Consider the following 27,742-nt stretch of genomic DNA (forward strand, 5'->3'; position numbering starts at 1 on the left):
GGAAGGGGAGCGGCGAGGTGGGGCGCGGGAAGGCCGCAGCGCCGAGTGCCCGCCGGCCGCTTCTCCTGAGCTCCGGCCGGGCTGCGAGCAACGGTCCGCACCGAGCTCTGATGCCTGGTCTGGTGTAGTTGGATAAAATGTGGGTTTAGGGTTGGGTTTTGGTTTTGGTTTTTCTTATTTACCTTTCTTACGTGGTTATGACTATGGTGCTCGATAGCAGTAGTATTGTGCCAAGGTATCAATAGACTCTAAATAACCGCAGCGAGGGAGTTTTCAGCGACGTTTAATGTTGTAATTCTGAGACACCAGGGCAAAAGGGTAGAAAGAGAAACCCCCAAGCTCAATCCTGGGTGTTTATGCTGGTTTATCCTATTCATCTTTGCTCTTTACACCACTGAACAGACTTGAGAGAGCTTGCTGGTACGAATCAGGCTCCCAGAAGAATTTCCTTGGTTGTACTGTTGCTTGCTTGAGTTTTCCCCGTCTTCCTTTCTGGATTTTACCGTGCATGTTGCCACGATGTTCTGGAGCGGGTTATACCGAGGAGGGGTGGTCTTAGGACAGTGAAACTTCTCACAAATTATATAACCAATTTTTGTTATTGCAACAAATCCATCTGCAGTTGGTACAGTTCCGTTAGCCGTTGTGTATGCACACTGTACAGCCAGCAAGGCACCTGCGGAAACCAAGCTCGGAATAAAGCATTTGCTCTGTAGTAGGAATGGACTTAAAATATGCTGCTTCCCTCAAATGGTCCCTCGTCACCAGACGATTTGAACTCAGTAAAACTGAGTCACATGAAGAGCAAGGAGGAGAGGGGAAAAAATAAGCCATGCTGCTTGTTTCTCTTTAGAACGTTATAGATGATTTGCATAATAGAAACATACAGAAACCTTTCCTGCTTTGCCCTTAAACTCACTGCTGTATTTGACCTCAGAATATTTCTCACTACTGTGTGCTGGAATACTCCAACTGAAGTCTTGCGATTGCAGCTTCCAGTCACAATGCTAATACGCTACCTCTGGATTCGGTATTCTCGCCTCTGTTCTGATACTTGCACAAACTGTTGCTGTATGGCATGTTTCCCTTCTTACAACACGAAGGATGCTACAAGCCTATTTAATACAGGAAGGAGTACAGACTGTCTCGTGGTTGCTAGCATTTCACTCACCACTTGCAACATCCTGGACTGCAATGGACTGATCCAGCGGTCCAGTGTACAAGTACTTATCTTCTGAGAAGGAAGCACAGCAAATGCTTTTCAGGAGAGATGTAGACCGAAAATGGATGGTTAGGGTTGGATTGTTATGCTGGTAAATACAGGTTGAGGTGAAGATACCTTAGAGTATCCAGTGGTTATTCAATGCTTAAGAATAGAGGTAATAAATAAAGATTTTTACAAGAGTGATCCTGGAAGGAGAGTGGGAGGTATCACAAAAGAAAGCCCCTAGCTTCTGAAGCACTCCATAGCTGTGCAGGAAGGAGAGCCTAGTGTGACTGTACAAAAGCCCGTTATTCCACCTATGGAGAGGAGTAGCTCAAACACGTCTGTGGTATATTGTCAGGTAAAAGAGGAACAGCATCGATCCAGCCTCCTCCATCACTTTTTTTTTTTCCCTGTACTGGATTCTCCTGAGCTGGCCCAATTTACCCCTTCTGTTGCTATTGTTAACTTGTGAAGTCTCATTCTCTTCAATTTAGATTTGTGTCACCTAGCTTACACTGGCTAAATGAGCAGTAAAAAGCCGTAGATATATAACTCCTATGACTTACGTTTAATGTCAGACTGCTGTTAACACCACTCATTCACTTAGACAGCATTGACACCTTGATAGCGTATCTAGATGTGAGGGTGCTTTAAAATCAGACCTAGACGCTGAGAATAGCTTGCTGCCTGTCAGTCTGAACAGCTACATACAGGATTTGGGTATTCTCTTTGAAAGCTGGGAATCCTGTCAGTTGGATCTTCCCTGACAGCTCAGGGCAGTGATCGACTATTGATAGTCTTACCACTGTAGTACCTTATAATAGCACATCTCGTGTTCCTGCTGACAGAACTCCAAGTCCCAGAGGCACTGCAGGGAATCTTCAGACCTACTGAGTGCCCACTGCTCTCTGTGGCTGCTTTCCAAACAGGAGATCTGGCTTCTGTGACCTTCCAAAGGAAACACTGGGGCTCGAGGGCAGTCATAAAGGAGTAAGTCCCCGCTAGTCATGCCATAGAGGACTCTGTGATCTGCAAGGACAGCCGCTCTGGACATCAGAGAGCCAGGGATCTGAGTTTTAAAAGTGTAGGCAGGCCTGTCGATCACTGGGCATGGATCTGCAGGGATAACACCCAGCACAAGGACTAAATCATCCTGTGCTATGGCAAGCTGCTTTTCCTGCTTGTTGATTGCCGTGTCGTTGACTGGTTTCTGTGACTCTGGAGGTGGGATGCGTGCTACATCCTGCCTGGCGTTCAGTAGAAAGACAAGGACTGTTCCAGATATAAGCCCTGTGAAAAGGAGCTGGTTTTGCTCAGCTGGTTCCAGTCATCTCACTCGGGCGGAGGTGTCCGGTGTGTCACACGCTTCACCTGTGAAACAGAAGGAAATCAGCAAGACTGTTCTTACTCCAGCTGCACGTGAATGTCTTCCCTCAGACGGGGCTCACGATTGGCTTCTTTATTTGTGAAATAATTTGCGTATTATTCATTTTTTCCAGTTTTCCCATGTCATAATAATAAGCTATTCTAGACAAAAACTTTGGAGAGGAGATTAAAAAGCTTTCCAAGCCTGAAATAACTTTTCCTAAATCTCAGGCTTAGAAAAAGCAGGAAGGAGCAGACTATACTTGTCATATGCTCAGAAAGCTAACCCTACCTTTGCTGCCTCTGTGAGTTGTTTTGTTTCTATCCTACCCCGTATTCAGGCTTAATTTAATGCAGTATTTCTGAGATGCCGTTCATCTTCTGTGGTGTTCCAGATGACGACTTTTATGTGTGTCTTCAGTTTGGGTAAAATAGACATAGTTCCCCCTCATGGGACAGTGCAGCGCAGCCTGTATTTGGGATAGGTGCCAAGGTTTTCTGCTGATGATTGTAAATGGGGTTCCACACTCCTAGATACAGTGTGCTATGGGAGACAGAGACCAGAGTGCAGTCGCACAGGGCTAAGAGTGTTACCGGTGCTCCCATGCCATCCAGTATGTCAGTCAGCAACCCCTGGTCTGATAAACTCCACACCTGGGAAAAGTTGAGGGGGAGAAGTCATCAGTGCCTGAGCTACTTTTTCCTTAGTCCTATTTAAGAGGTAAAACAATATACCTTAACTAACTTGTACAGAAACGTAAGTAAAGTCAAAGGATAACATCCTAATACTAGAAGGCAAAACATTGCTTTCTTACTCTAAAACAAATGTTTGAAGCACCTGGAGCCATTCAGCCCACTTGCTTCCTTTGCTCTGAAAGATGCCTAATTAGATCCTGCACATTTTGGACTGTACTGGTTGTTTACCTCTTTCTTTGGCAAGAGATGGTGCTCCAGATGTTGTGTATTCCACCTGGCTCCTGCTCACAGATGGGTAACAAGGCAGCTTTTAGGAGTTCAAATTGAAAACATTTCGGAAATGAAATAGTATTTCAGGCCTGAGGTGTACACTGGCTTGAGGCTGGCCCCCTGAATTGATAAAGTGCTCTCCATTCAGTGTCAAAAATAAAAGGAGAACAGAAAGGCTTGAAGCAATAAAGAGAAGGGTCAGTGGTCATCTTCTTTTTAGAAGCGTGGCAGTACTAGAAACATGTTCAGAACTGCAAATCCAACCCCCAGACAGGTTGCTGGGGATCAAGACGACCCCTTTGCTGGATCAGAGGCATATTCTGTAAGCTGGATTTGTAAGAGATGCTTCTGATTGGGAAGTTGCCCAGCCTTCCTTCCTCCCTACCTGGATAGATGCAGCCTGAGAACCAGTAACAATAATGCTGTTGCCAGCAGTGATAACAGCCGTTATGAACCACTCCTTCACGTTCCAAATGTGCCGCTAGGAACCTGTGGAATCCCTTTGGGTCTGCCAGGTACACTTGCACATACTCCTCAAAGCCTAAAACAATAAAATGTTAGTTACTGATTTATTGAGCTGAGGAAGTCTCTAATCCCCTTCAACACCATGTCCTTATGCATACGATTTAATTCCTGTATTTCTTTAAAGGTAAGCCCAAAGGGTAGCTTAGAAACCCTAAAAAATAATCACGACAGCTTAAGTCTTTTTCACTACTTACATCTCACTTATTCCCTTGAAAAAGGGCTCCTGGTACACAGGCAATGTTCTGACTCTTTGTGAAGAGAATTTCACCTAATCTTTGTTACTCTCTTAAGCACAATAGTTGAATGAGGCCAGGCTAATGGAAAATTCCACATGCTGGCCCCTTTTAAAGGACACTTGGCATGTGGGAGAGCAGCTATTACCAACGCTTTCCTAAGGAATGGGTGCTATTGAATCTGCAGCAAGAATGGACTCATCTTCTGACACCACCACAAAGCAAACCCTTCCAGGAAGCTTCTCTAGCAAACCGTTTCCATCAGAAGAGACCTGCACAAAAATAAGGCAAGAGTAAGCCATGAAGCTGGGATAGCTGAGCTGCCTGTCTCGTGAAGGAAAGAGGATAGATTGGCAGTGAAATTTAATTTGGCTGCATGGTATTGGGCAGAGCTATAAGGTGCGGAAGGATAGAAAGCATTATGCTTGTCCATTTGGGAACTAGGATATGGAAGTCTGAGGAAGATGCTCTATTCGGAATGGAGGAGAGCCCGTTGGTTACCAGATGCGTTACCTGGCTCAGCAAACCTCTGGATATTATAAGAAAATACAAGAAATGTTATAAGAACGTTGAACAGATAGGTGTGTGCCATGGATAGAGATCCCCCGCTAAATCCCACTATCATCTTCCCTTGCTTCTGGATCAGAACACTGGACGTTGGTGTTTCTTCCTGTAGCCCTGATAGCTGACGCTTAGATCTCAGCTCACTGGTGCTGCTGCTCCACGGACTCGGTGTTCCTCCTTCAGACACAGTCATAATCACCAGCCTTGGGCTGAATGCTGCAGAACACACCCATGCAGCTGACACCTCTCCAGAAATCTGGAAGATGAGTTCTGCTGTCCCCAGGTGCCAAGCATTGACCTAGTAAAGAGGTGGCAAAAGAGAGAGGAGTAGTGAGGACTGAGGTAGCTTTTCTGTCTACAACCTTCGTGATTGTGGCTGTAACTTCTAAAGTTCTTGTTCTTTCAGCACGCTTTAAGTTAAAGACTGGCCATACCTTTGTATCTGAGGAAGAATATACAATCATGTGCCACTCATCCACATGAAGGTGATGTGAGAGCTGTTCTTCGATATGTGTATCCTGGATAATAAACCTTGCTCTGCCAGAAATCAAATTCCAGATGCGCAGATCCATGTGATCCATGGCAGCTGAAACAGCACAGGTTCCTTTTCCAAACACTTTCACACACCTCACCTCAGCTATAAAATAAGATGAGGATTCACAAAATGAGGGATTCTCAGTGCTTTCAGCAATTGGGAGAATGCTGGCAGCTGGGAGGTGTCTGTGTGTCTACAGCTCAAGGATCGCCAAGCTGTCAGAGCTCTTTTCAGACATGAAAAGAGCTTTCTAACCATAAAAAGTGGAGAAGGCTCACTGGAGTGCCCGGAAGGGCATGCAGCATCTCCAAAACTTTCATATTCCAGGCAAGCATTGAGCCATCCTGGGAACATGCCACCAGCAGCCAGTAATCAGAACTAAGTGCTATCACTGTGACAGCTGCCATGAGACACAAAGAGGAAAGGCTGTTCTTGATACCACAGACAGGAAAGAGACATTTTGGGATTGTTAATATGCTGTGTTTCCCCAACTGGAACCCCCCCTATACTGTCTGAACCCCATAGTCTGTGCCAAGAGCAAGATTAGGTTCCCTCAGACATATCTAGGTCAGTGCGTGCTTTTGTTGTCCTGACGACAAAATGACCCACTTTATCCTCATTTGTTGAAGCAATTGCGAATGGGACTGGTGCATGACTGAGCACAAAGGCAAATGGACCTTTATCCTGCCTTTGTGTAAGCTCACAGGCAAACTGTATTTCTACAGAAATAGACGTTCTCTCCTTCTTGCTCTGTTTATTATGTTTCTTGGATCTCATTCGTAACAGGTGGATGATCAGATATATTCTTGGGCTGTATCTGTCCCCGGGAATAATCCTACCTTTGAGGAATCCGGTTAGTGTTGTGTGTAGGGGCCCACCAGGTGACTGGAGAAATCCACAGAGTAGAATGAGAACAGGATAGGGACAGACACTGCACCAGCTTAGACACTGCTGGCACAGCTTCCCAATTACCTCCAGGTAAGAAGGCATGGAAAAAAGAAGCCTGGCCAACACTTCTGTGTATATTATACTCACTGCTAAGAGGGCAGAGACAAAAAAAGTGTTTCAGAACATGACTGTGGTGGGCCTGTGAGAGCTACCATAGTTGTATTTTATGTGATGTACAGTATGTAATGAACTGAGCTGGCCTTATCTGGCCAGGTACTTGAATAATATAAGCATAAAACATGGGCAAATGTAATGGTGTGGCAGGATTTTTCCCCTGAGAGAGGAATGGGTATTCTGAGGAGAAGACAGAGGAGGAGCACTGTGTACCCTCTTCTCTAGTTAGCTTTAAAGCTGCAAGGGAATCCAGATAGCTAACGGGTGCTTCTACTAGGCGTGGAGCAACAGGCGCTTTGGTTGTGGTAAAATGCTCTAATCAAATAGACAAAATGTCTGTTGGCAAAGAAGAAACCTCAGCTTCCCATACAGAGGCCCTACCAAAATGAGGCATTTATGAGTCTTTTGATGGATCCCAGAACAGAGAATTTTGTCACTGGTTGTAATTCCTCAGAAAAGTACTTTTACTTGGAAAGGAAAATTCCAGTTCTTTCCTCTGGTAAACATTTGCGTCACGCTCTGTCACTCTGACATAGCTGTTACCTTCAGGGCTGTGTATAGTGCTGACGGCAGGCTTCAAAAGGAGAAGTGTGTCCTGCACAAGGCGTAGTTTGGACAGCTGATGCATTCAGTACACATGGCAAAGTCATCAACACTCTCTATTCCAGAGGCGATTATTTTACGGCTGATCCAGTTCATATTCCCTGCAGAAAGAAATACTATTAAAGCAGAGAACATCAGCCCTGAGAATGCACAGTTATTCTGAAAAGACTGAGATAAAAAAATGCTTTTTTGGGGAAGGAGGGGATAGAAGGATTAACAGCCACTAGCAGTGGAACTAGGACTCATTTGCTGAGGAAGCGGAGGGCTCGCATTGTCACAGTTTCTTCTTTAGCCTCTTAAATGCTCTATGTAGTTTTTTTTAAATTTGTTAGGTTTTTTAATAGGTTTTCTTCTCAGCGTTTGGAGGATCTAGATCATTTATTTCAGCTACTGAAGGAGTGTGGTGATAATTCTAGGATAACAGTTCGTAAAAGTTAGCTTATTTCTCTTTTTCAAGCTTCCTTCTCACAGCGGTTATTGACGCTGTGCAGAAAGGTTGTGATTCTTACCTGTGGCTGTAGGCATGAAGCATGCCTCTGCAGAGCACTGTATACCCCCTCTTGCCCAGTCCTTACCCAGCACATCCTGTTTTAGCTCCTCAATTCATCCAGCATTAAGTAAATGAAATGGCAATTCACTCAACTTCCTCAGATTTGCAACAGTATCAGAGAACCAGAGTGGCTGAGGGGCTACCTAGGAGTAACCAGAACAGTGGATTTGAGACGTGGCTTGTGGATTAATCTGTTTGATTTCACAACTTCAGTGCTAGATGATATCTCAAGGTACACTAGACAGCACTTCCAGGACTTTCATTGTTTTCCTGGTAGTAGGAAATGTTTTTCATGACTCTAAATTTCTCTTGCTACAATCTAAGGCAGGCTGCCTTTCTGCAGATGTGAATAATAAATTCCTTCCTTTCTTGTTGCAGTAGCCTTTTACATATATGAAGACTGCATGACAGAGTTTGTAAAATGACTTTAGATCTCCTTGGTTGGAGATACCTGTTTAAAACACAAACAAACAAAAACTTTGTCATTGTTGAAAGCACTGAATAGTGTTATTTACTATTATTTCCATTGTCTTCTGATTTCAGACCCTGTCCAGCAGTCTGGAGACACAGAGCCCTGGTCCAGAGCTTACAGGTATGGAAATGCCTGCTAATACTCCTCACCTTCCTGTCGGCATTCAAGGTCCTGCTAAAGTGTGGCAACGTAAGAGGTTTCTTCATTCCCCAGCTCCAAGTCCCCTTGAAGAAATCTGCCCGGAGAAAATGCCTCTTGATTCGGTCTTGTTTTGATAGATAACGGTTCTGCACCATTTCAACAAATTGCCTGGGAAGGGAAAAAGTACTAGGTGTACTGGAACAGGGAGCTAGAACTGGGTTTTTTCTAGAGTCTCAGCACTGACAGAGTTTAAGAATGGAGAGGAGTCTAGGCAGGGTGCCTGAAAGCCCAGGATGGGAACATCTCATACTCAAAGGTTTGGCTTCTCATTCTCTGCCCTCTAAAAGTACCTGTGTGCAAAGCAAAGAAGGGTGAAGCCATCTGCCTTCCGTTCTGCCAGGCACTCTCCCATGTCACTGCGTAGCCGTGCCCAGTGGAGAGGAGGAAGGCGCAGGATAGTCTTACTTGAAGGAAGGTGGCAGTGGTGAATCTTTGAGAGAACTTCATTGTCAAGGGATAAAATGTCCTTCAGCTCCATGTCTGACAGTCCATTTCTGCAAGTGAAGTGTGATATATGAAAGGAAATTATTTATCCTCCTCCTTACTGTTTACGCTGCTATCCGTAGTGGGACGGTGAGTGGTTTTTCTGGCAGTTCAAAAGTACTAGTCACCAAAAATCTCACTAGCTCACATGCACACATGGCAGTCTCGGCTGAGAGCTTAGACCCTGGATAAGCCATGGAGATCAATTGTAATCCCAGAATATCTCCCTTCAAGACAGTAGTTTAGGTAGGCTGCCAGGTATGAGAGGAATGTTATGCTTGCTAAATATATGTATGAACGCATTCACAGGCTCAAAGAACTGAGAGCTTTGACTGGTTTTGGCTGTATTTAGTTGGATTCCCTATGAACAGCAGGAAATATGGGCTGTTCCATCAGAGATACAGCAGTACTCACCGTGAGGAAGCAATGTAGCCAAACCCATGAACCACAAGGACTGTGCCATGTGACTTTTCCAGTCTCTCGCACAGACGGTGCATGGCGTCCTGGGCTGTGCTAGCAAACACTAGTTCTGAAGGTGAAGTGTAAGATGCCCATTTTCTGGTCTCATGGAAGGCCAGCTTGAAGAGCAGGGCTTGTCCACCACTAGGGAAGCTCTGACGGAAATAGGCCCGTTGAGCTGGGTTTAGCTGTCGTCTGTCTGATGCTAAGAGCATCTCTAGCATCTCCTCACCTTCCTCACAGGATAAGGGTCCTACTTCAAAGTATGCTTCAGCCTCAGGCACAGCATGTTGGAGAGCTTTCAGACTATCAGGCTCTGCTGTGGAAATGGAAATGATGATGTGGACCTTTGGAGGGCAATCTGTAGGGAGCCAAGTGGAATCTGTGAGCACTATCACCAGAAAGTAACCTTTCCACAGAGTCAAGGAACAACACCAGTGTTTGTGTGCCACAGTGGGAGATAGCAAGGAGGAGTTTACCGAGGAACGAGACTAAATCACTGCAAGCCTGTTTGGTCTGGGTTGGAGGTGGTGGCAAATCAGATGCTAAACACACTTGGAGACAGATGTCCCTCAGCAGGCTGTGAATGGCAGAACTGAGCTGGGATGTCCCCAGTAAACGAATCATGACTACGGTGTCTTGCCCTAAAACAGCTTGCACCCGCTCAGATAGTTTGCACATCACAGCTGTTTTTCCACAGCCTGGTGGCCCATAAAGGATGAGGGCTGTGTGGGTTTCATTATTGTTCTGCTTAATACGGTGAAAGATGTTATCCAATAAATTCTGTCTCCCACAGAAAAATCTGCAGTTCTTCAGGCACAGAGCTGTGTGGTGGCCCAGCTCCTGCAGAAGTCGCCCTGGCTCCTTGCTGATCCCTCCTCAGTATCGAAGATTCTCTAAAACCTGGTGATTAGTGACAGCAGTGAACTGCTCACAAAGTTGTTTCAGGTATTTGTTATTGTCCTTGTGCTTGTGGGTTCCCAGAGTCTTTTCTGTATGCCAGTGTGTGTACTTTGAGGTGTTTGGGATAATGGCTTGCAATTTTTGCTTTAAGGTTGCTGAGCAGCTGTTTGCTTCACTGTCTTCTTTCAGCTCACAGTTTGTCCATTGCCCAATTTGTTTGTTGGAATCCTCAACCTCTCTGAGGAATATGAAAGCCCCCGGGTTGCTCTCCTGGGTATTGAGGAGACCCTGTTCAATCTCCCATTCAATTGCTACAAAAAAACAAAAACAAAAAAATGGGAGATGTGAGCATTCACTTTCAGAACAGAACACAGGAAAAGCCATCCATCAACATTAATGTGACATCCCTTGGTCCTTCTGTATTTCACACGATGCTAGCAGGTCAGCATTCCCCGTGTCCTCTGAGCTAGGCATACTCCTGGATGTGGTCAGGGAGATTGGGGGGAAAAAGGAGAAACGTTTATATCTCAAAAAAACGGGAGATGTGAGCATTCACTTTCAGAACAGAACACAGGAAAAGCCATCCATCAACATTAATGTGACATCCCTTGGTCCTTCTGTATTTCACACGATGCTAGCAGGTCAGCATTCCCCGTGTCCTCTGAGCTAGGCATACTCCTGGATGTGGTCAGGGAGATTGGGGGGAAAAAGGAGAAACGTTTATATCTGGTGTATTACTGTTTGCTAGTCAGCACCAACCTCCCTCCTCAGGATTTGGGGTATCGCAGATAGTTAGCAAGTCTCTTCCTTCCCTGCATCTTTCCTGTTGTGTACAATCTGATGTTGTCTTGAAACAAACAGCTGTCCTCCCTGACAGCTCTGGTTAGAAGGACATTACAACCCTGCCAGAACACGCCTGATTTGTTGTAGCAGTGCCTCTGCTCTGGGCTGAGCAGCTCGCACCTCTCTGCCTCCTGGGCTGCCAAGGCACAGCGCTGAGGCCAGGCGTCTCTCCAGGCGAGGCCGGGCCTGCCCGTCAGCCGGCTGCAGCACGTAGCAGGTGGGCAGCACGTTCTCATCCCGCCGGTACCACTGTGTCAGGAGCTGGGCAGAGTCCCCTGACAGCTGCAGAGTTTGGGCCTCAAATTCCTTCCCCGCAATGAGCTGAGGCACAGTCTGGTGCCCACAGTGGTCCCCCAGGAGTCCCTGCAACAAGCAAAAAAGGTCCAGCATTCAGGCGCTGCTTCTGCAGTGACAGCTGGGACGTGGACTGGTTGCTTGCCTTAGCACCTAGGGTTGCGAGGGAGGGCTGCTCAGAAAACCTGCTGGTAACCACAGTGCCCTTGTGGCTTCCATGTTGGATGGGGACAGCCAGGCAGAGCCCCAGCCTGCCCCATGGTCGGGGAGAAGTGGCTTTACAGCAGCTGCTCCTCAGGCCTTTACAGTGTGTCTAGGGGGGGAGAGTGATGGAGGTGAGGCAGTGGAAGCACAGAGCAGAATTGGTTTGGGGACTTTGGCCAGTGGTGCTCTAAGATTGGCTTTGGGGTGGAGAAGAACTAGGGGAACAGGACTGAGCCTGGAGACTTTTGATTAGGACTGAAGGCTGGGCCGGGGAAGAGGGAGATCCTGAAAAGGGTCAGCATCCAGTATCCATGCAGTCTGGAAACAACCAGAATGAGCTCAGAGCGCAAACCCACAGTGTAATCCTTGAGCAGTGCTCTTCTGGTGGGCGTAAGCGGGAGAGGGAGTAGTCGAACCTTTGTGGCTGGCTCTACTGAGATTTCTAGGTGCACACTGAGAACCAGTCTGAGGAATACACTGCCTGAGTGCCTACTAGTGCCATCTGCATATGCGATATGGCGCTGCTAACAGAGGTGTGAGCTGCAGGGAGCTCAGCGATGGTGAGCTCCTGGGTGCAGTAACACTGTGGTGAGGCTCTCATGGTCTCTGCCCTTCCGTTGCTGGCTTGTGGTGGAAGGGTCTTGAGGGAAATCACGCACAACTTGCACAAATACTTAATTGGTTATTTATTTACTTGTGGCTTCAATTATGCCCCCTGGGACTGCATATTTATTCTCTTTGTTCAGCAAAACTTTTTCTCCCTTTCTAAAACCAAAACAACCTGAGGAAGCAACCTGGCACTTATGCAGGTGTCTCAGCCTCCTCTGCCCTTCTGCAAGGCTTAAAGTTCTGGGTGTGGGTTTCTGTTCGGGGCTGTCACCAAAGTGCTTCAAGGAAGCTGAGGCGGGCTGCTGCCGTGGGGAGCTTTCAGTGGTTAGATGGAGTGATCGGAGGGATTTGCATAGGGCAGAAGCATGGAACAGGTATCAGTTTGCAGTGTGACACCCCGCTCTGTCCCTGGTGGTTGCTATGGCATTTTCATTTCTGGTTCTTTGCGTGGGGAATTTGTATTTATTCCTTAGTTACTGAGAAAACCTCCTCAATATTGAGGTATTGGGCAGGAAGCAAACTTGGAGCAAGAGCTTCTTGCCTTATGTGTATCTCCATCTGGCTCTTCTATCTGCTAGTTAATACACACAACCCCTGTTACCTTCTGCTCCGAAGAGGCTCTGTGTTCAGGGCTGGACTTACATGTGTGTGCCTGTCAGGGCTCCTTTTGTCTTTTAGGGACTACTGGCAGGTATTGACATCTCAGCCCCATCAGCTAGCTGATTTGTGAAGCTGCTCAGGCAGGCTAATTACTTTTGAAAACCACCTTGATTGTCCAGTAGACCTTCTGAGCGCGTGTGGCCTGCCCTGTATGTCTCACTTTAGCCATAGGGATTGAGTATGCACGGCAGTGCTAGCGCTTGCAATGAAGATAGGACCGCCTGACAGTTTCTGACAGCTTCAATTTCCTCCAGAGTTGTGTGTGTCTGTGATCAGGGTCTACAAGCTCAGAAATACCCCATTTCAAGTCAATTACCAGCACAAAAATATTTTTTTTAAGGTTCTTAGACTGGTCAGTACTATCATAAAAACAGTGACATGGGAAAATTAAGTTGTTCTATCGCGTTTAATTTTTAGATCAGTCTGAACACTAGTGGTATGCAACTTTAACTACGGGAACTCTATGAGAGACACTGAGATATTCAAAATCTCTCGGGAGGGTTTTCTCCTGTGAAAGACTTAGGGATTTGGACCATGGATGACCAAGTAAACAACTTAGTTTTTCAGGACAAGGAACCACAAGACTGTAGGTTATTTGCTGCAACATTTCAAGCCTATCTTCTATCATAGAAGATAAGGATCCTAAACATTTCAATAGCCCCTTTTATGCTAGAAGTTCTGTGCAAATTAATATTAGGACTAGTTCAACTACCCCTGAAGTATATCCAGTGGCATTTATACATGGAACATTTTTTCCAATTGAATATAGAAACAAAAGGATGATGTAAACCCTCATGTCCAGGTGCTTGAAGATGATTAGCCACCTAACTCTGCACTGAAATCCATACAACTCAAGCATACAAATATACTTTATCCAAAAGTTCTAGGAAATCGATACAGCAGTATTTGACTCTTAGGAGGCTTCTAAGGAGGTGGAAAACTTATGAGCATTTGGGGTTTTTTCCCTCCATCCCACACATTTTGATGGCCTTTGGGCAGGATAGACAGGAGAGAAGTGCTTTACCTCAAAATTAGGCCATGCTTCTGGCAGAAGGCCTGCGCTTCTGGGTATGCTTTCTCCAGGAGGGTGTCTCTTTCTGAGCCATGTCTGTGTGGAAGGATCTGTGCAGCACAACAGAAGTTAGGAATTTGGAACCAGGTTGTCTACTTGTCATTTTAGACTTTGCACTGAAAATGCAGTTTGTGTTGCTATCATCTAATCTGTGTTGAGTTTCATATAGATGACATTGTGGTTAAGTCTTGTAAAACTGTGGTTTCCAGATGTCTGCAGGCTTGTGCCCACGTTACTACAGTACCAACGTGAGTGCATTTTCAAGGTTCTATACTGGCTTGTCACACTGTGTTTTTATTTGCTAATATGAAAACTCTGGATCAGGAAATTTTGGATTGCATAGTTATAGAATACAATACAGCAGCATTGATCCAGAAAAATGTCTGCCTTGCATCTTGCTGCGGCAAACCCTCCATCCTATTTTAAGACCACTCAGCCACACTGTTGGCCATCTGAGCAGTGATAAATAGCCACACTGAAAGGCAATTCTACCCACAGGGAATCTTTTCATACAGAGTCAAGTCTGTGAAATTTTTATGGCTGCTTCCCCTGCTGTGCTTTTTACAAGAGAGATTACCACTTTCTAGAAAAATCTTTGTGACACCTTTTAAGTGACATATTCACTGAATTAAATCAAACAACAAACTAGGTAAATTTAAGATAAATTAAGAAGACAAAGCAAGTAGGAGAAAAGGTAAGCACATAGATGCACACGAACACAAGCATGAGTGCTCGCTCCCAGCGCCCACATGCATGCACCCTCTCCTGTTCACTGATACATAGGTCTTATATTCATGGATACTTTTCACACCTGCAAAATTAAAAGTCATGGGGAATATAAAGGTCATTTTTCTCCTTACATATGTTTTACCATATGAGATTATAATTTCTTCAGAACTGGAATATTCTCCCCCCGAAATCATGTAAACATTCATGGCACTACATAATCGTGTGATATAGTACAAGAGGGAATGCTAAAATTAGGATGGGGAATGGCTGTATCTGCAGCTTTCCTTGGGACTGTTCTAAGTGAAAAGGGATCACTAATGAAGTCTGTGCCAGCGTCAGATGAGGAAAGGGCTCCCTTGAGTTAGGAATTGTCATGTCTGCCCTGCTGTCCAACAGGGAGCAAGCACTCCTAGCGTAATACCCCTGGAATGATTCATTAGCTTTCACCAAGGTTGCAGTAGTTACGGGAAATCCATGTATCGCTTTACACTCCAGCCCACATGAATTCCAAACTTGACAGTGAGAGAGTGGGTTTAACTTATAACCCTGTCTTTTGGTGAAAATCCAATCACGTCACATCCTTCATCCCAAAACTGTTCTTGAAAATACATGAGGTCTACCACAACTTGGACAGGTGTTGTAGGTAAAATCTTAACACTAGCTGTGTCCTTATATGCCCACTAATTTCAGATTGTCTGCAGTTCTCACACATTCCTTCCAGAAACTGCAGCTGTAACTGTTTCTGTAAATGCTGACCTATCTGCTTAGGCTGGGAACACCTCACTGTCCAAACAGCATATTCATCGCGTTATCTCCTACTGGAAGAGATGCTGCAGCATTTTCTTTCTTTGGAAGGCACTTCTTGTGGAATTGAGAGCCCATCTAAGCCTATGTTTTCTTATTTAAAAATGGAGACAGAGTGAAAGATTTTCAGAAGAAGGGAAATCTGAGTTTTGTAATTCCTGAAAATCTGAGTCATTGCTACCCACTTGCCAGTTACCACTTTAGGAGCTTAGTCTGGCAACTGTGTCCCAGTAAGCAGAGGAAGTGGGAAATATTTGGATGTTCTCCAAGAAGAGAAGTTCTTCACAAATATTTCTTGCTGTTACAGTGGTGGATGGGAATCAAATGTGTGTTGCCCAGGGTTTCAAGAAAGCCTGAGAGTTTTGCTGTCTTGTGCGCAGACAGGCATTGCCCTGCACCGAGCTATTATTGCACAGTAGTGCCTAGGCTGAATTTGGCTTCACTGCAAATGCCATTAGCTCCTGAACTAATGCAGAATTCTGCCATCTCTGACATGTTCTCAGTGCAAATTGGGTGTGACAGAATAAAGCTGTATATAAAATGCAGCAGATTATGGGCATCTTCACTTTCAAATGAAGCTGCAAGCTTACAGCTTCTCTGCTAAGCACAGTAGTCTCACCGCATTGTAACACTTTGCAAACTCTAGCAGAGAGAGTGCCTGATGCGTTCAGCCGCTTCAGGACTTTTCAGCTTATTTACCTGAAAATAGTGAGCTGATGAAGACTCGGACCAGGCTGGAGGGCTGGAAAGGAAGAGGAACCATCCTCCCATAGAGAAGATCCCGGCATGTATCGGGACTGAAGCTCATGCTGCTCTCTGGACTCCCTGAGTTCGCCTCAGCAGAGACTGCTCGTTAGAGAGGAGATGACTAATTGCAATGAACACCAGTCAGTGGTGCCTCTCTCCAGAAAGCTGGCTTGCTCCTTCTTTAAAGGAAAGCCTGGGGAAATTTCAGCTACTTTGACAGGGACAGTAGGAGATGGTTGACTGTCTGCACTGAGATGCAGTGAAACTTCACTGCATCCTGGAGCGATCCAGCTGTATTTGAAGAGGACAGCTATCTCTATAGCAACTGGTGTTTGTCGCTTGGGCAGAATCCCCAGGGTCTCTTTCTAAGGCACTAAATGTGCTCCCTGTCAGCTGCTATACACCTGAGGTCCCTTTGTTCGCTACCCCTGACTATTTTAGAAATACTCATCTGTGTATTTTAGCATCAGGTAAGCCTACCAGTACTAGTATGGTTAATGGTTCAGGCACTCTCAGCCATTTAAAGTAGGTTTCTTAATACCCAGGGAGTATGCCTATGCCCTGTCACTATTTGCCTTCTGTCAAGCTGTGCAAGAGTGAATTTACTAAAAGGTGTTTAAGCTGTGCACAATAAATATTTGCTACTTTATGGCTACGTTTGGACTGGAGTACCGTTCCCAAAAGAGCAGCACATGGGAAAAGGTAGAAAGAAAAATTTAATAATTTACAAGCTCAAAGGCAGGAAACTGCAGCTGTCAACAGAGAACAAGTGGGAAAATAACATCTTTGTCCAAATGCCCTTGGAATGCACAGGGAGAGAAGGTAACTGGTGCAACCATCTCGGCACAGGCCCTAATAGAATAGGTGTCTCCCCCTCATGTTCACAGAGCGTGCTTTTCAATGTCTGTCTTCCACGCTGGTCTGTTTTCCAATATTCGCAGCACGTTGCTATTTCAGTTTGTTTCAATATGTGTTTCTGTATTTGTTCAGTATGGCTTTTCCCATAAGAAATGCTGCTTTCTCCATGTCCTGTGGAAACAGAGATGGTGCTGTACCAGCCAAGCAGATTCACTCACTCGGAACCACTTTCTGGTTCCCCATTTTCTCACAGGAGACCATAATCTATTATTTCTGTGGCTTTTTGCTTTTCCCAGGAAACTGAACTGAGCATGTCAGAGACAACCAGTATCAGTCAGAGCAGCTGCTGTGGTTTTTCTGTTTCTCTCATGAAGTGAGATTTAAGAGGCTGGTGTCTATCCTTGTCTGTACTCCCTCTGTATCCCTCTGGCATACAGAGGAATAATTAAAGAAAAATTAGTAATCTGTATTTATGGGTTCCTTTTGCAGACAATACTTGATTAATCTCCACAGTCATCTAGCCAAATAAGAAGAGATTAACCGACATCCTAACCTATCATAAATCAAACAGGCAGGGAGACGAAGCGTCTTACCTTAAGAGACAAACATTACAGAGAGCCTACATTAGGGTTTAGCCTACATTAGTCTAAATCTAATTTAAGTCAACATTAGGACTCTGAAGTCATGGATTTTTAGACTGTTCTTCAAGGCACTGCAATCTGTGACATGCTATATGCATCTCACCGCATATACCTGTCGTTATTACTGATTACACCAATTCTTGTCACTAACAAATCAAAGAAAATTAGCTCACTCACTGATTCAAGCAGTTGGTTGCAGTGGGACCAGAAGTCCCCAACTAGCAGATCTTTTTTTGGAAAGTCGAAATCTGCCAGCTCGACTGAGAAGCATCAGGGGCTGGGATAATTGGAAAAGCAGCAGCGTGCTTTCTGCAGGAATGCAGCGCGTGTGTTACGGTTTCTGGTGAGCTTTCTGTAATTTGCAGATCAAAATCAAACAAAATCAACCAACCAAATCTTTCCCAGGGACATTCTGGATTTCCTCAGGCTATAAAAATGTTCAAGCCTCTAAACATCTCAGACCTGTTTTCCTGCATTCCACATCTATAGCCTACCTGTACCCTAAAGCTAAGATGAAATCACTTATCTCACACTGATTCTTCCTAAAAGGTTACAGTTCGCAAGCTCTCTAAAAAAATTTCCTCCCCAAATTCTCTTTTGGAACATAAAGGAAACAGATAAAAGTCACGATAGCAAATGTTTTAAATGGTACATTTTTTCTAGGGATAATGTGAGAAAGATGCAAATGCACAAGTGTAAAAGAGAGACCAGACTCAAAGATACTCATGAATGTTGATCTTAGCACTATCAACATCTCCTTTTTGTCAGAAATGTCATCACAGAGCTGAAGTGAGTAGCAACTGTGAGTCACGATGGCAGCGTGGGCTCTGGCATGACAGGGAACTTGTTTTCTCACCGTCTGTCTGTTCCGTGAGCCATCATCCCCCAACAGCTTGCTCACAGACTGCTGCGTTTAGAGACCACATGAGAGCAGGATTAAATTCTTAGCTGGGAGGTAATTTTGTGGGTGTTTACCAAGTAAGAACCACACTGTTGGTGTCTGATGAAATCCAAACCCCTTTAATTGGCCTTTCCTTACTGTGGATGTGCACATGGGACAAACCAGATCTCCTTGGGGCCAATAGTAAGAGCGTCCTAAAGAGGCAAATATCAACCCTCTGTGTGCAGAGTGACTGTCTCCACTTTGGTATCGACGGTGTGTTTTCTCCATTGCTAGTAGTTTGCCTTGTCAGTGTCCTGTCTTCCTAGTAGAGATGGAAGAAGCTTATACCAAATCCAGACTACCTTTGTGAGCTTTCTAGAAAATCTTTTATTGATGTATATTCTGATTTCCCATTATTTTGGCAAAGAACTAAAATATCTTGAGAGAAAAACCTTTGCTGCAGCAAAAAGCTGGGTATCTAAGGTCATAGGAAATGCCATGCTATACCAGCCTTACTTTCCATATAATCCTCGGTCTTGCGTCTTACGGTAGCCAGTTAGGTCCTTTAAAGAATAGCACAAGAACCGTAAAGCAGACAATTATAGCTAAGGGCCCAAATAAAGATGTGCTACTGTGAAATGCATAAAGCTGTAATTTTTAACGCTCCTATGTGTCCTGTGTGCTATTTGGATTGACACTCTCAGCACTGATCTAGTGCTTTACACCTTTAAAGCACCATACAGCCATGAAATAGGCTGCAGGAAGAAGAAGCAGGCATTTGGCAGCTAATCACCTGGCAAGCGTTAAAAGAACAACTTCTCTGTTGCTCAGGAGATGGCCAAGGTAACATCCATCTTTACCTTCTGGGTCTTTCCGCTTAGCTGGATTATATAATTTGGTTACTCTTTGGACAAAATGTGGAAGAATGTACATGCTGTCATTAATAATAAAAGGAAAAGGGGAAAACAAGAACACTGGTTGCTCCAGCTTGGTGCTCTATTGTATTGGCTTTGCCCTTTCTCACATAAGCTTTTCAGTATAGAGATTCTTTCCTTTGGCCTCTTTTTTTTTTTTACTTCAGTTCATTTACTGTGAAAAATTATTAATGTTTTCTGTAAAATTATCCTATGGGTTGTTTTTTTTTTTTCTACAAACACAGTAAGGGCTGTAGAGCTTTCCCTATCTGTGAAGCTGATCTGCAACGATGAAAAAGCTGAAGACACTGGGTTTGGCTCGCACTGTGTAACAGAAAAGGGAAACGTGTCAACAAGAAATGCCGAGAGCAGCAACTGAAACACTTTGCTTTTTCCATCAGGCAACTAGGGCCTCTTTGAGGATTAAACCTATTGCTAAATTTAGCTACATCTCACTGGAGTTAGTATCAGGAGTTATCAGATCAGAACATCTTTGGAGGGAATGACGTCTGTCCCGTGGAAGTCTAAGCCCTGGCATGCTTCTCTCCTACCCTGTGCTGCAGCAGAGTTTGGAGCCGGGAACATTCTGCACAGCCAGCACAGCATGGGACTCTTCAGACATCGTAGGATTTTTCAAAGCACTTGAAATACCTACTCTCATCAGCCTGCTCTTGTTTATTGTTCGGGTCCTGAGCAAAATTTGTTCATAACACTGAAATGGATATCACGGGAGAGGAGAATGGTTAAACCACATGAAATATTCTAGTGCTTTTTTCTGGAGTTTGTTTTTTAATATGCGTAAGGCTTGCACTGACCCTCTTTCCATTGGTTGGGTCATACAGAGACTTTAAATCCCACACTCCCATGCAATTTGTATTCTCAACTGCTCTGATGATAAATTAAGGAGTATTAATAAACATTTTAAGAGAGTTAGGTCTGGGGGGAGACAAGTAAAACCCTTCAGAAAATAAATAGCCCTTTGCAGGTCCTCGTTTAGTGAGCCAGGTAGATGGACTGCATTGTGTTTTCCTCATCACTCCCATCTCTGTGCCATGGAAGCAAGTTACTCCATCCCTCTAGGAAATGCCCAGCTACCATTTTCATTATGGGTGGAGCAGAGTCCTAAGGAAGAAGTGTATGTACAGGTAAATTAGGGCTTCTCAGAAGTGTAGAAGCAGCCCTGTAGAACCCTGTGTCCCTGTAGCAATGGTTAAAATATGCTGCTTTTTGAAAGATCCATCTTTGCTTCTTGGGATGAAGGACGCCTGTCTGGAATTGTACCAAAGACCACCAGCACTGAGCCATGGAAATTCAGGAAAGGTTCCCTATCTCTCACTATGAAAGGCCTCACTACATGAAACTTGTGACTCTTCTTTACGGCAGTTGTCTTCTCAATACTAATCCCTTTCCAGATAAGGTACTTCAAAGGCGTACAGAGCTTTAATTTTAACATCTCTTGGAATACTTCTCCTATCTGTTCTTGGTTAGTAGCTATGATTTGACTCAGGCCGAAAGACTTTGAAGAGCAAGGACTATGGCACTTAGAAAGCAGAGCAGCAGCTAACAGTACCATGCTAAATAAATATTCACACTCATTCAAAGCATTTTGGGTTTTTTTCAGTTTTAAATAGAAATACTGAAACTCCATATAAATATGCTAGAATTGTGTGTGTGTGGTTGTATGCGCATGTGTATATTTACCTGTCCCAGATGAATGTCCTCCTTCCTCTCATAGCGACAAAAGGAAAGACAGAGTCAACTGGTATAAACACCAAAGGAAGTTAGTTTCCTTACTTCCCTCCCTGTCAGAAGGTCTGCTTGGATGACAACACTACAGATACAACAACAGCAATGGACCTTTTCCCATGTTATTTCCATATATAACATGCTCAGGCATACTTGTAGGACATAATCAAAGTTTGATCTCTCTCTTCAGTTAGAACCATTTTGTCAGCAGATCAAGGAGCGTGTGGCTTCTGAGACTGGCAAGAGTAAAAGAAACACGCGTATTTCCTCAAATGCCAGTGGACAATCAGAGTCACCTCACAATTTTTATTTGTTGACGGCTTTTATAAAACAAAATTCCCCTTGAATCAGACATGTCATAAAACATTTATAGTCTTGTGCATGCTAGTGATACATCAGGTTTCAGTAGACGTGCATCTGCAAAACCAGACAGTTGAGCTGTCGGGTACAATTCCTGTTTTCTACTGAAGGGGAGGGAAACTCACAAAATTAAGGCACTGTCAAAAACCAAGCCCACAAATCATTTGACCTTTTGTACTGGCTTTCATCTGGTTGTATACAAGAAATCTTGATTATTTTTTTTAATGAACCATCAATTTCAATTTTGAACAGGGACACCAAAAAACAAAAAAAAAGGCTTTTCTTAAATCCTCCTATTTATATTCCCAGTTGCAAGATGACAGCAGCAAACATTATTGCTAGGGATGGCAACATGCTTAACTGAAAGCCCAGTGCTACATCCCCACGCATGCCATTTTCACCGCAGCGATCCCAGCCCTTGGTGATTATAAAAGCCTCGGAACGAGTTCTGGTCTTTTGGGTGCAATGCTTAAGATGACACTTTTAAGAACAAAATCAGTTATAAGAACAGCTTAAAACTAGCCTAAAAGCCAGTATTCACTAAGTAGAACATGAACGAACTGACAGACTCCTCCCTGAGCCACGCAAGGCATTTCATATTCTTCACTCCTTGGGCACAAGCTGCTTTCACAGACCGGTAGTCCGGCTGAAAGGGACCTGCAAAGGATAGTCGATATCTTCAGCTGGTGTGCTTTTATCAGTCCTTTAAAGCAGTGTTAATCAGCTGGCGTGAAATCCACTTCTTCAGCCTTTATATCTTAATTTAAGAATATAGGAAATGTTCATTCCTGCATCCAGTGAGAGTGTTCAGGCTGTCCTTCAGCACACCAAAATCCCTGCTTCAAGCACAAACCAGCATGTAGCTGTGGGCTTAGGAGATACTTAGAAGTATCCAATTCTCTATATAAAGAGGCAACATCTTAAAAAAGCCAGTTTTGGGTCCATGAATTAGGTGCCCCAGCAATTATAAATAAATAGTAATAAATACTTATTTACACTCACACACCCTTCTTGTATCCCACAGGATTACAAACAAACCAGAACTATGCTTCTTCCCTAGTTAAATATGATCAGGTTTGAGGTGGGACACACTATTATTAGCAATGTGCAGCAACGCTACACAACAGTTTAGAATAATAACAATACCAATACATAGCACTCGGAGCATTTCACAGCTTCAAAGCTCTTGCAGACACAGACTTATTTAAGAGAGTGACATGTTCTATCCATTAAGAATCAGAAGGAACTTAGGTGAGAGAAACAGTTTGGCTAGGACACCAGAGTCGATGTCCTTATTGCATATAAAATGTCACATTAATTGGAGATATGGCAGATGTGGGAGCTAGGAAAAATTAGATCAGGCTCGTAAGAGACCATTTAATTTCCTTGAGTATGAAATCCAATTTCCACATTGATTGTGTCTAAACAGTTTGTTCTCTTGGTAGACATCAAAAAGGTCAGTGAAAACTCAAAGGAACTTAGGAGTTGCAGGAGCACAAACCATTACCTCCATTCATAAATAAACACAGTGAAAGATTTTACATCAATGGAAAATGCTGCATCATAATTGCTGACAGCTTGGGAACTGGCACTCACTTATCATCCTGGCACAGATCTACAAATCCCTGAAAATATGATCAGAATAGAGAGACTGAGACCAAGAAGCAAGCAGCAGCACAGAGAGCACAAATGAAATTCAGGGACCCGCCTGGCAGTGTTCTGGCTTCCACCTCTCCTCTGGAGTCTGAGAGAGAAGGACTGGAGGATAAAGGAGGTCACAGGTGGCTTTGAGACTCGGCTCTGGAAGAATTTTCTTGGCCTATTTACTGTGTGGTGGTTTTTTATTCAGCTTTTTTTGCTTTCCGTTTCCTTGTGCCTTCATTTAGCTCCTCTTTTGACTTTGCAGGAGGAGGCGGAGGATGGGAAACCTCTTGGGAGGCCCCATGCTGATCGTGATGATGACTAGTGTGTCCGCTGGAAACAGAGCCAAAGAAAACTGGGCAGATGAAGCTTTCCACTGGAGCAAAAGGTGAGGCGTGAGAGTGAGTTGCCGTCATGAAAACCTGCCATGCAACAGTGAATACTTAAAGATCACATACACCAGCTATGAAATACTAACTAGTAAGGAGCATTCCACTTACCCCAGATAAAAGTCCCTATTGCTACATGACTCAGGGCTATATCACAAGGATCTTCTACCATACTGCCTATATGATGGAGAATTTAGCCTACAATTTCCAGAGCAGATCTTTCCCGGTATGTACAGCCAATGCCTTCAATAGTGGCTTAGAAAGGTGAACACCCCCAGTTTAAGTCTGTGCCCTTTCTCTGGTTCTGTAGATTTGTTAGCAGCAAACCTGCTGTAAACTTACCTTGCAAACTATCATGAACATGGTGAAAAAGAAGATGAGGTTGGCTTCAGAGATAGGGAGCCAGTGAGTTTGTTGCAGAGTGAAGAGGACTGTGCCATACAGACTAGCCTTTGTAGGGCTAGAAGAGAAATAAAGAAGTTTTCTAGGAGGTTTGCATCGTTTACATCCAGTCCTGAATGGTTCTTTAAATTCCATTTTTGGTCTGACAGAGAATTTACAGGCTACCTACTTACAAGGACATACGAAGAATTTCGTTTGTTTCTGGCTTCCAGACCCCACACAGCAGTTGCTCAAAGTTAGACATCAAGGCAACACCAGAACCTGTGAAACAGTAAAAGTGAACAGCTAGAACTGCCACACCAGCAGAGAGCAGAGAGCTGTCTTTTCCAGATCCCCAAGGGATAAGGATAACCTAAGGGGAACAAAAGGTTCATGACATTCTTCCCAAATTTAAAAGAAGTTAGCCTAAAACAACAGAGCAGGGCAAATGCTTTCTAGACTTTCTATAAAGTGTTTCCTGATGCAGGGAAAGGGCATTTGCCTCTGTTCCATTTAGTGATACTCAAATGCTTGCTCCAAACAAAAGCTAAAGGAAAACTGACTGGGCTGTTTCAACACTGATAGAACCCCCCTGAAAAGATAGGGGTGAGGCCAGAGACTGTAGAACACAGGAGAAAGAATGAAGAATTCCTGAATTCTACACCCATATTTCATAATGACTCCAGTTCTTTACGCCTCCATTAAAGTTAGATGATGACTCAACTGACAACCATTCCGCAAGTATGACTGAATACCTGTGTTCTAGGGAACTTGATTGATTGAAGCCAGCTGACCACATCCACTGACCAGCCTGCTGGTCAGCACCGGCTGATGCGGTCACCTTAAGCTTCATTCACAGATTCTCCCGTCCCTCCCCACAGGGCTGGGTGCCTCCCTGCTGCGTTAGGAGTATCTCACGTTTCACCTTTGACCCATCCAGTAGCCATCATAATGAACCACCCATGGTGGTAACGGTGATGAGCGTGGTGGACCCCAGCTGCAATTTTGCGAACTCTGACCACCTCCTTCATTGCCACAAAGATGAGCTTCAGAGGCAGAAAGCTAACGCACTTGTAGAAGAGGTTCATGGGACAGAAGAATATCAAATACCTGGAACAAAACCACAAAGAGTTTAGGGACCCATTTGTTTGTCCTGATCTGGGACGTACAGAGAGGATTAAGAGTACTGTGGTGTTCGCCTGAATTACGTCAGGGAGAAGGAAATACTGGTTCAAGCACATACAACCCATACGCACCAAGGACATTGAACTTGGAGTAACTGTGGTTAATTTGTGCCCATTTCACTTACACAATGAATAAAATGCCCCCAAATCTTCAGTGTGTGCCACTCCTCTACTATATGTGGTATCAGCGCAGCGCATGCTGCTGTTGCGGTTTGGCCACAGTTCAGCTGCGGCAGCTATGAATAGAAATGCCCGGCGATTGGACTGGACCCAACCCATATAATCAAAGCATTAGACAACTGGTCAGAGAAACTGGAAACTAGATCTAGGAATACAAAGGACTCAAAGACTACCTCGCCCCACCTTTTCTTTCCCCAGTTAATCCACACAAGATAATACACGTGTGTCACACAAACAGAATACCTCCCTTCACACCAGATGGTTTTGTACACAGCCAGCGGTGTCTCATGCTTAATAAATCGGGTGAAGTGCAGAAGACTCACCAGACTGCTGTGGCCAGGATGACACTGGAGTTATTACTGAAGTAATCAATAGGTGATTCTCCAAGTAACAGATCAGCAAGTATGTAACTTCCGAAGCAGTGGAGCATAGCACAAAGCCAGGAGGCAAAAGGGCTCCTACGAGACATCTCCACGGCTCCTGTGAAGCAAATTCTAAATGAGAAGATGGATTCAGCAAATAAGCAGAAATTTCAAGACCCTCTAAGAAAGAGGCTTGCGGTGCATGTTCTCCAACAAAATAAGTCAAAGAAAAGTGCTTGCAAAACAAAATACAAAAACGTGTCTTCTGTGAAGCCTGAACACGTGCCAGATATTGTCAAGAAATGGTGTGTGTGATCATAGCTTGCAGCCCCCCCGTAAGGTTTCAAATGAACTGAGTCATTAGAAGTTTACGAATTAGCTAAGAGTTTCTCTCCTGTATTTGCTGCTACTTACTGCAATCAGAAAGAACAATTTTCCCCTTGAAATCAATGTCTTTTTACAGTCTAAAAATAAAATGCATACTAGTACCATTCTCTCCATTGCTTCAACCTAGGTGCCCTCTAGAATTCATGAACAATCTGTTCAGCTCTTTCATTCATAAGATAACCTGTAAAAATAGAACAATAATTCTTAATCTTTATTTGAAAGAAGAGGATTTGAGGATTCTTCCCTGCTCCTGTACTAGTTTGGAAATGCCCTTTGAAAATACAACTAGATATTAAAACAGTGTCACTATTTGGTAATACGTTATGGTCTCCTCCCACAACCTTCTATTGCCTTTTTTTTATTCCTCTGGCCATTTTCATCCACCTCTGTACTTCTTCAAGGAAGTCTCTCAAGAACATCAATTCTGTAAGGTTGTTTCATCACCTTAAACTGCTCCAGAGTCCTTTGTGCAGCATTTCAGATACCAAACTCTGTTCAGTAAGCCAGTAACAGGCAGTCAAAAGAGAGAATGCTAAAATGTTACGTCAACGTTACTAACAGTGGCCTACCTTAAATAGCAGTAAGTGAATCAGCATACGCTAAAACTATGACTGCTCACACTCTTCCACCCTCAAAGACGTTTGAACCAGCTGAAAACACAGTGGAAGCGAGACAGCTGCAACAGCCATGATATGAACCTGGTTCTATACGAACCTGAAGTTTAGCTTGAGGCTTAAATTTAGTAACACTTGTTTTGCTGTGGCTCCATGAAGCCACGCTGTCTCCAAGGAGGAAACAGGACATTACTGTCCTGACACCGATCTTCAGCGTAGGAGCTGTGGGATGACGCAATGTAGGAATCTAGTGAAAAGTACACCCCAGCCTTATCCAGTCCAAGTGGATTACTGGGCTTACATATTTTTAAAAGCTATTTTCATAAGGGTTGCCTGTTAACTGTTCCATTCAGGACTTAATGCTGGAAGACAGCCGTAAGTGATCGGGCCTCAAAAACCCAGCACCTCTGTTTACGTGGAGTTTAAATAGAACAGTATGTAGATCGTGCAGCCCAGAGATCTCACAACTGGAGGATTTAAAAATCATACCAAAGTGGGGGGGTGTGTGTTTCTCCTCAGTCATCGGGCAGTTACACTGAAACCGCTCAAAACAAGAGCACGAAGAGTGCACACGCTATCAAAAATACACAGAGAAGATGGCATTCGGAAAAGACCAAGGCACAGTCAGACTGCAACAGCGCAGGAAGCGAAAGCTGAGATGCAGATCCATCGATCTTTACAAGATAAGCCCAGGGGAACAAACAAAACAAGGTCAGTTAGGGTGCCTGAGAACAGATTACAGCATGGTCTGGAAGGTGGGAAAAACCCAGGGTTTTACTTACAGCCTTTTTGTATATAAATAGGAGGAGAGTATTGCCACAAAAATAGAAAAGCCAAGCAACTGGACAGAAACGTAACACTAAGTCCTGGGACAGCAGCAAAGAAGTGACTGAACTGAAATACTTCCATGTGGTTGGAATCCAATCTTAAATAAAATGCAAGATTAATTTTCAAAATCGGAGGGACTAGTTCTTGGGTTTTTTTCTGCTTTATATTTAGACACGTGTCAGAACCTCTGAAAAAAAGCAGTGCAGCAAGGCTCTGAGCCCTGAGTCCTATCACACACGGCACCGCGGCTGCTTACAGCGACAGCCGAGCGGTACGCACCAGGC

The 27,742-nt window shown here is 44.2% G+C and overlaps 2 protein-coding genes across 2 annotated transcripts; both read right to left on the reverse strand.

The window, feature by feature from the left end:
* Window positions 1-386: 386 nt before the first annotated feature.
* On the reverse strand, window positions 387-16,151 carry NWD1 (NACHT and WD repeat domain containing 1). Its single transcript, XM_019473323.1, is given in 24 exon segments — window positions 387-676; window positions 1,172-1,277; window positions 2,028-2,578; window positions 3,043-3,226; window positions 3,924-3,986; window positions 3,988-4,081; window positions 4,480-4,568; window positions 4,886-5,158; window positions 5,295-5,492; window positions 5,674-5,795; window positions 6,235-6,432; window positions 7,001-7,075; window positions 7,078-7,161; window positions 7,636-7,753; window positions 8,232-8,391; window positions 8,574-8,777; window positions 9,181-9,599; window positions 9,601-10,100; window positions 10,323-10,439; window positions 11,100-11,334; window positions 13,055-13,097; window positions 13,763-13,860; window positions 14,560-14,621; window positions 16,043-16,151. Coding segments are annotated over 24 exon segments (4,392 nt in total).
* Window positions 16,152-21,406: 5,255 nt separating this feature from the next.
* On the reverse strand, window positions 21,407-26,200 carry TMEM38A (transmembrane protein 38A). The gene is made up of 6 exons (XM_009284035.1): window positions 26,119-26,200; window positions 25,591-25,747; window positions 24,829-25,013; window positions 24,098-24,185; window positions 23,865-23,982; window positions 21,407-23,555 (listed from the first exon to the last, which is right to left on the reverse strand). Exons 2-6 carry the CDS (start codon window positions 25,734-25,736, stop codon window positions 23,334-23,336), a joined length of 759 nt encoding a protein of 252 aa, XP_009282310.1. The 5' UTR covers window positions 25,737-25,747; window positions 26,119-26,200; the 3' UTR covers window positions 21,407-23,333.
* Between the last annotated feature and the right edge of the window lie 1,542 nt (window positions 26,201-27,742).

The sequence above is a fragment of the Aptenodytes forsteri genome, unplaced genomic scaffold, assembly GCF_000699145.1.
Source record: "Aptenodytes forsteri isolate BGI_AS27 unplaced genomic scaffold, ASM69914v1 Scaffold471, whole genome shotgun sequence".
NCBI classification, from domain to species: domain Eukaryota; kingdom Metazoa; phylum Chordata; class Aves; order Sphenisciformes; family Spheniscidae; genus Aptenodytes; species Aptenodytes forsteri.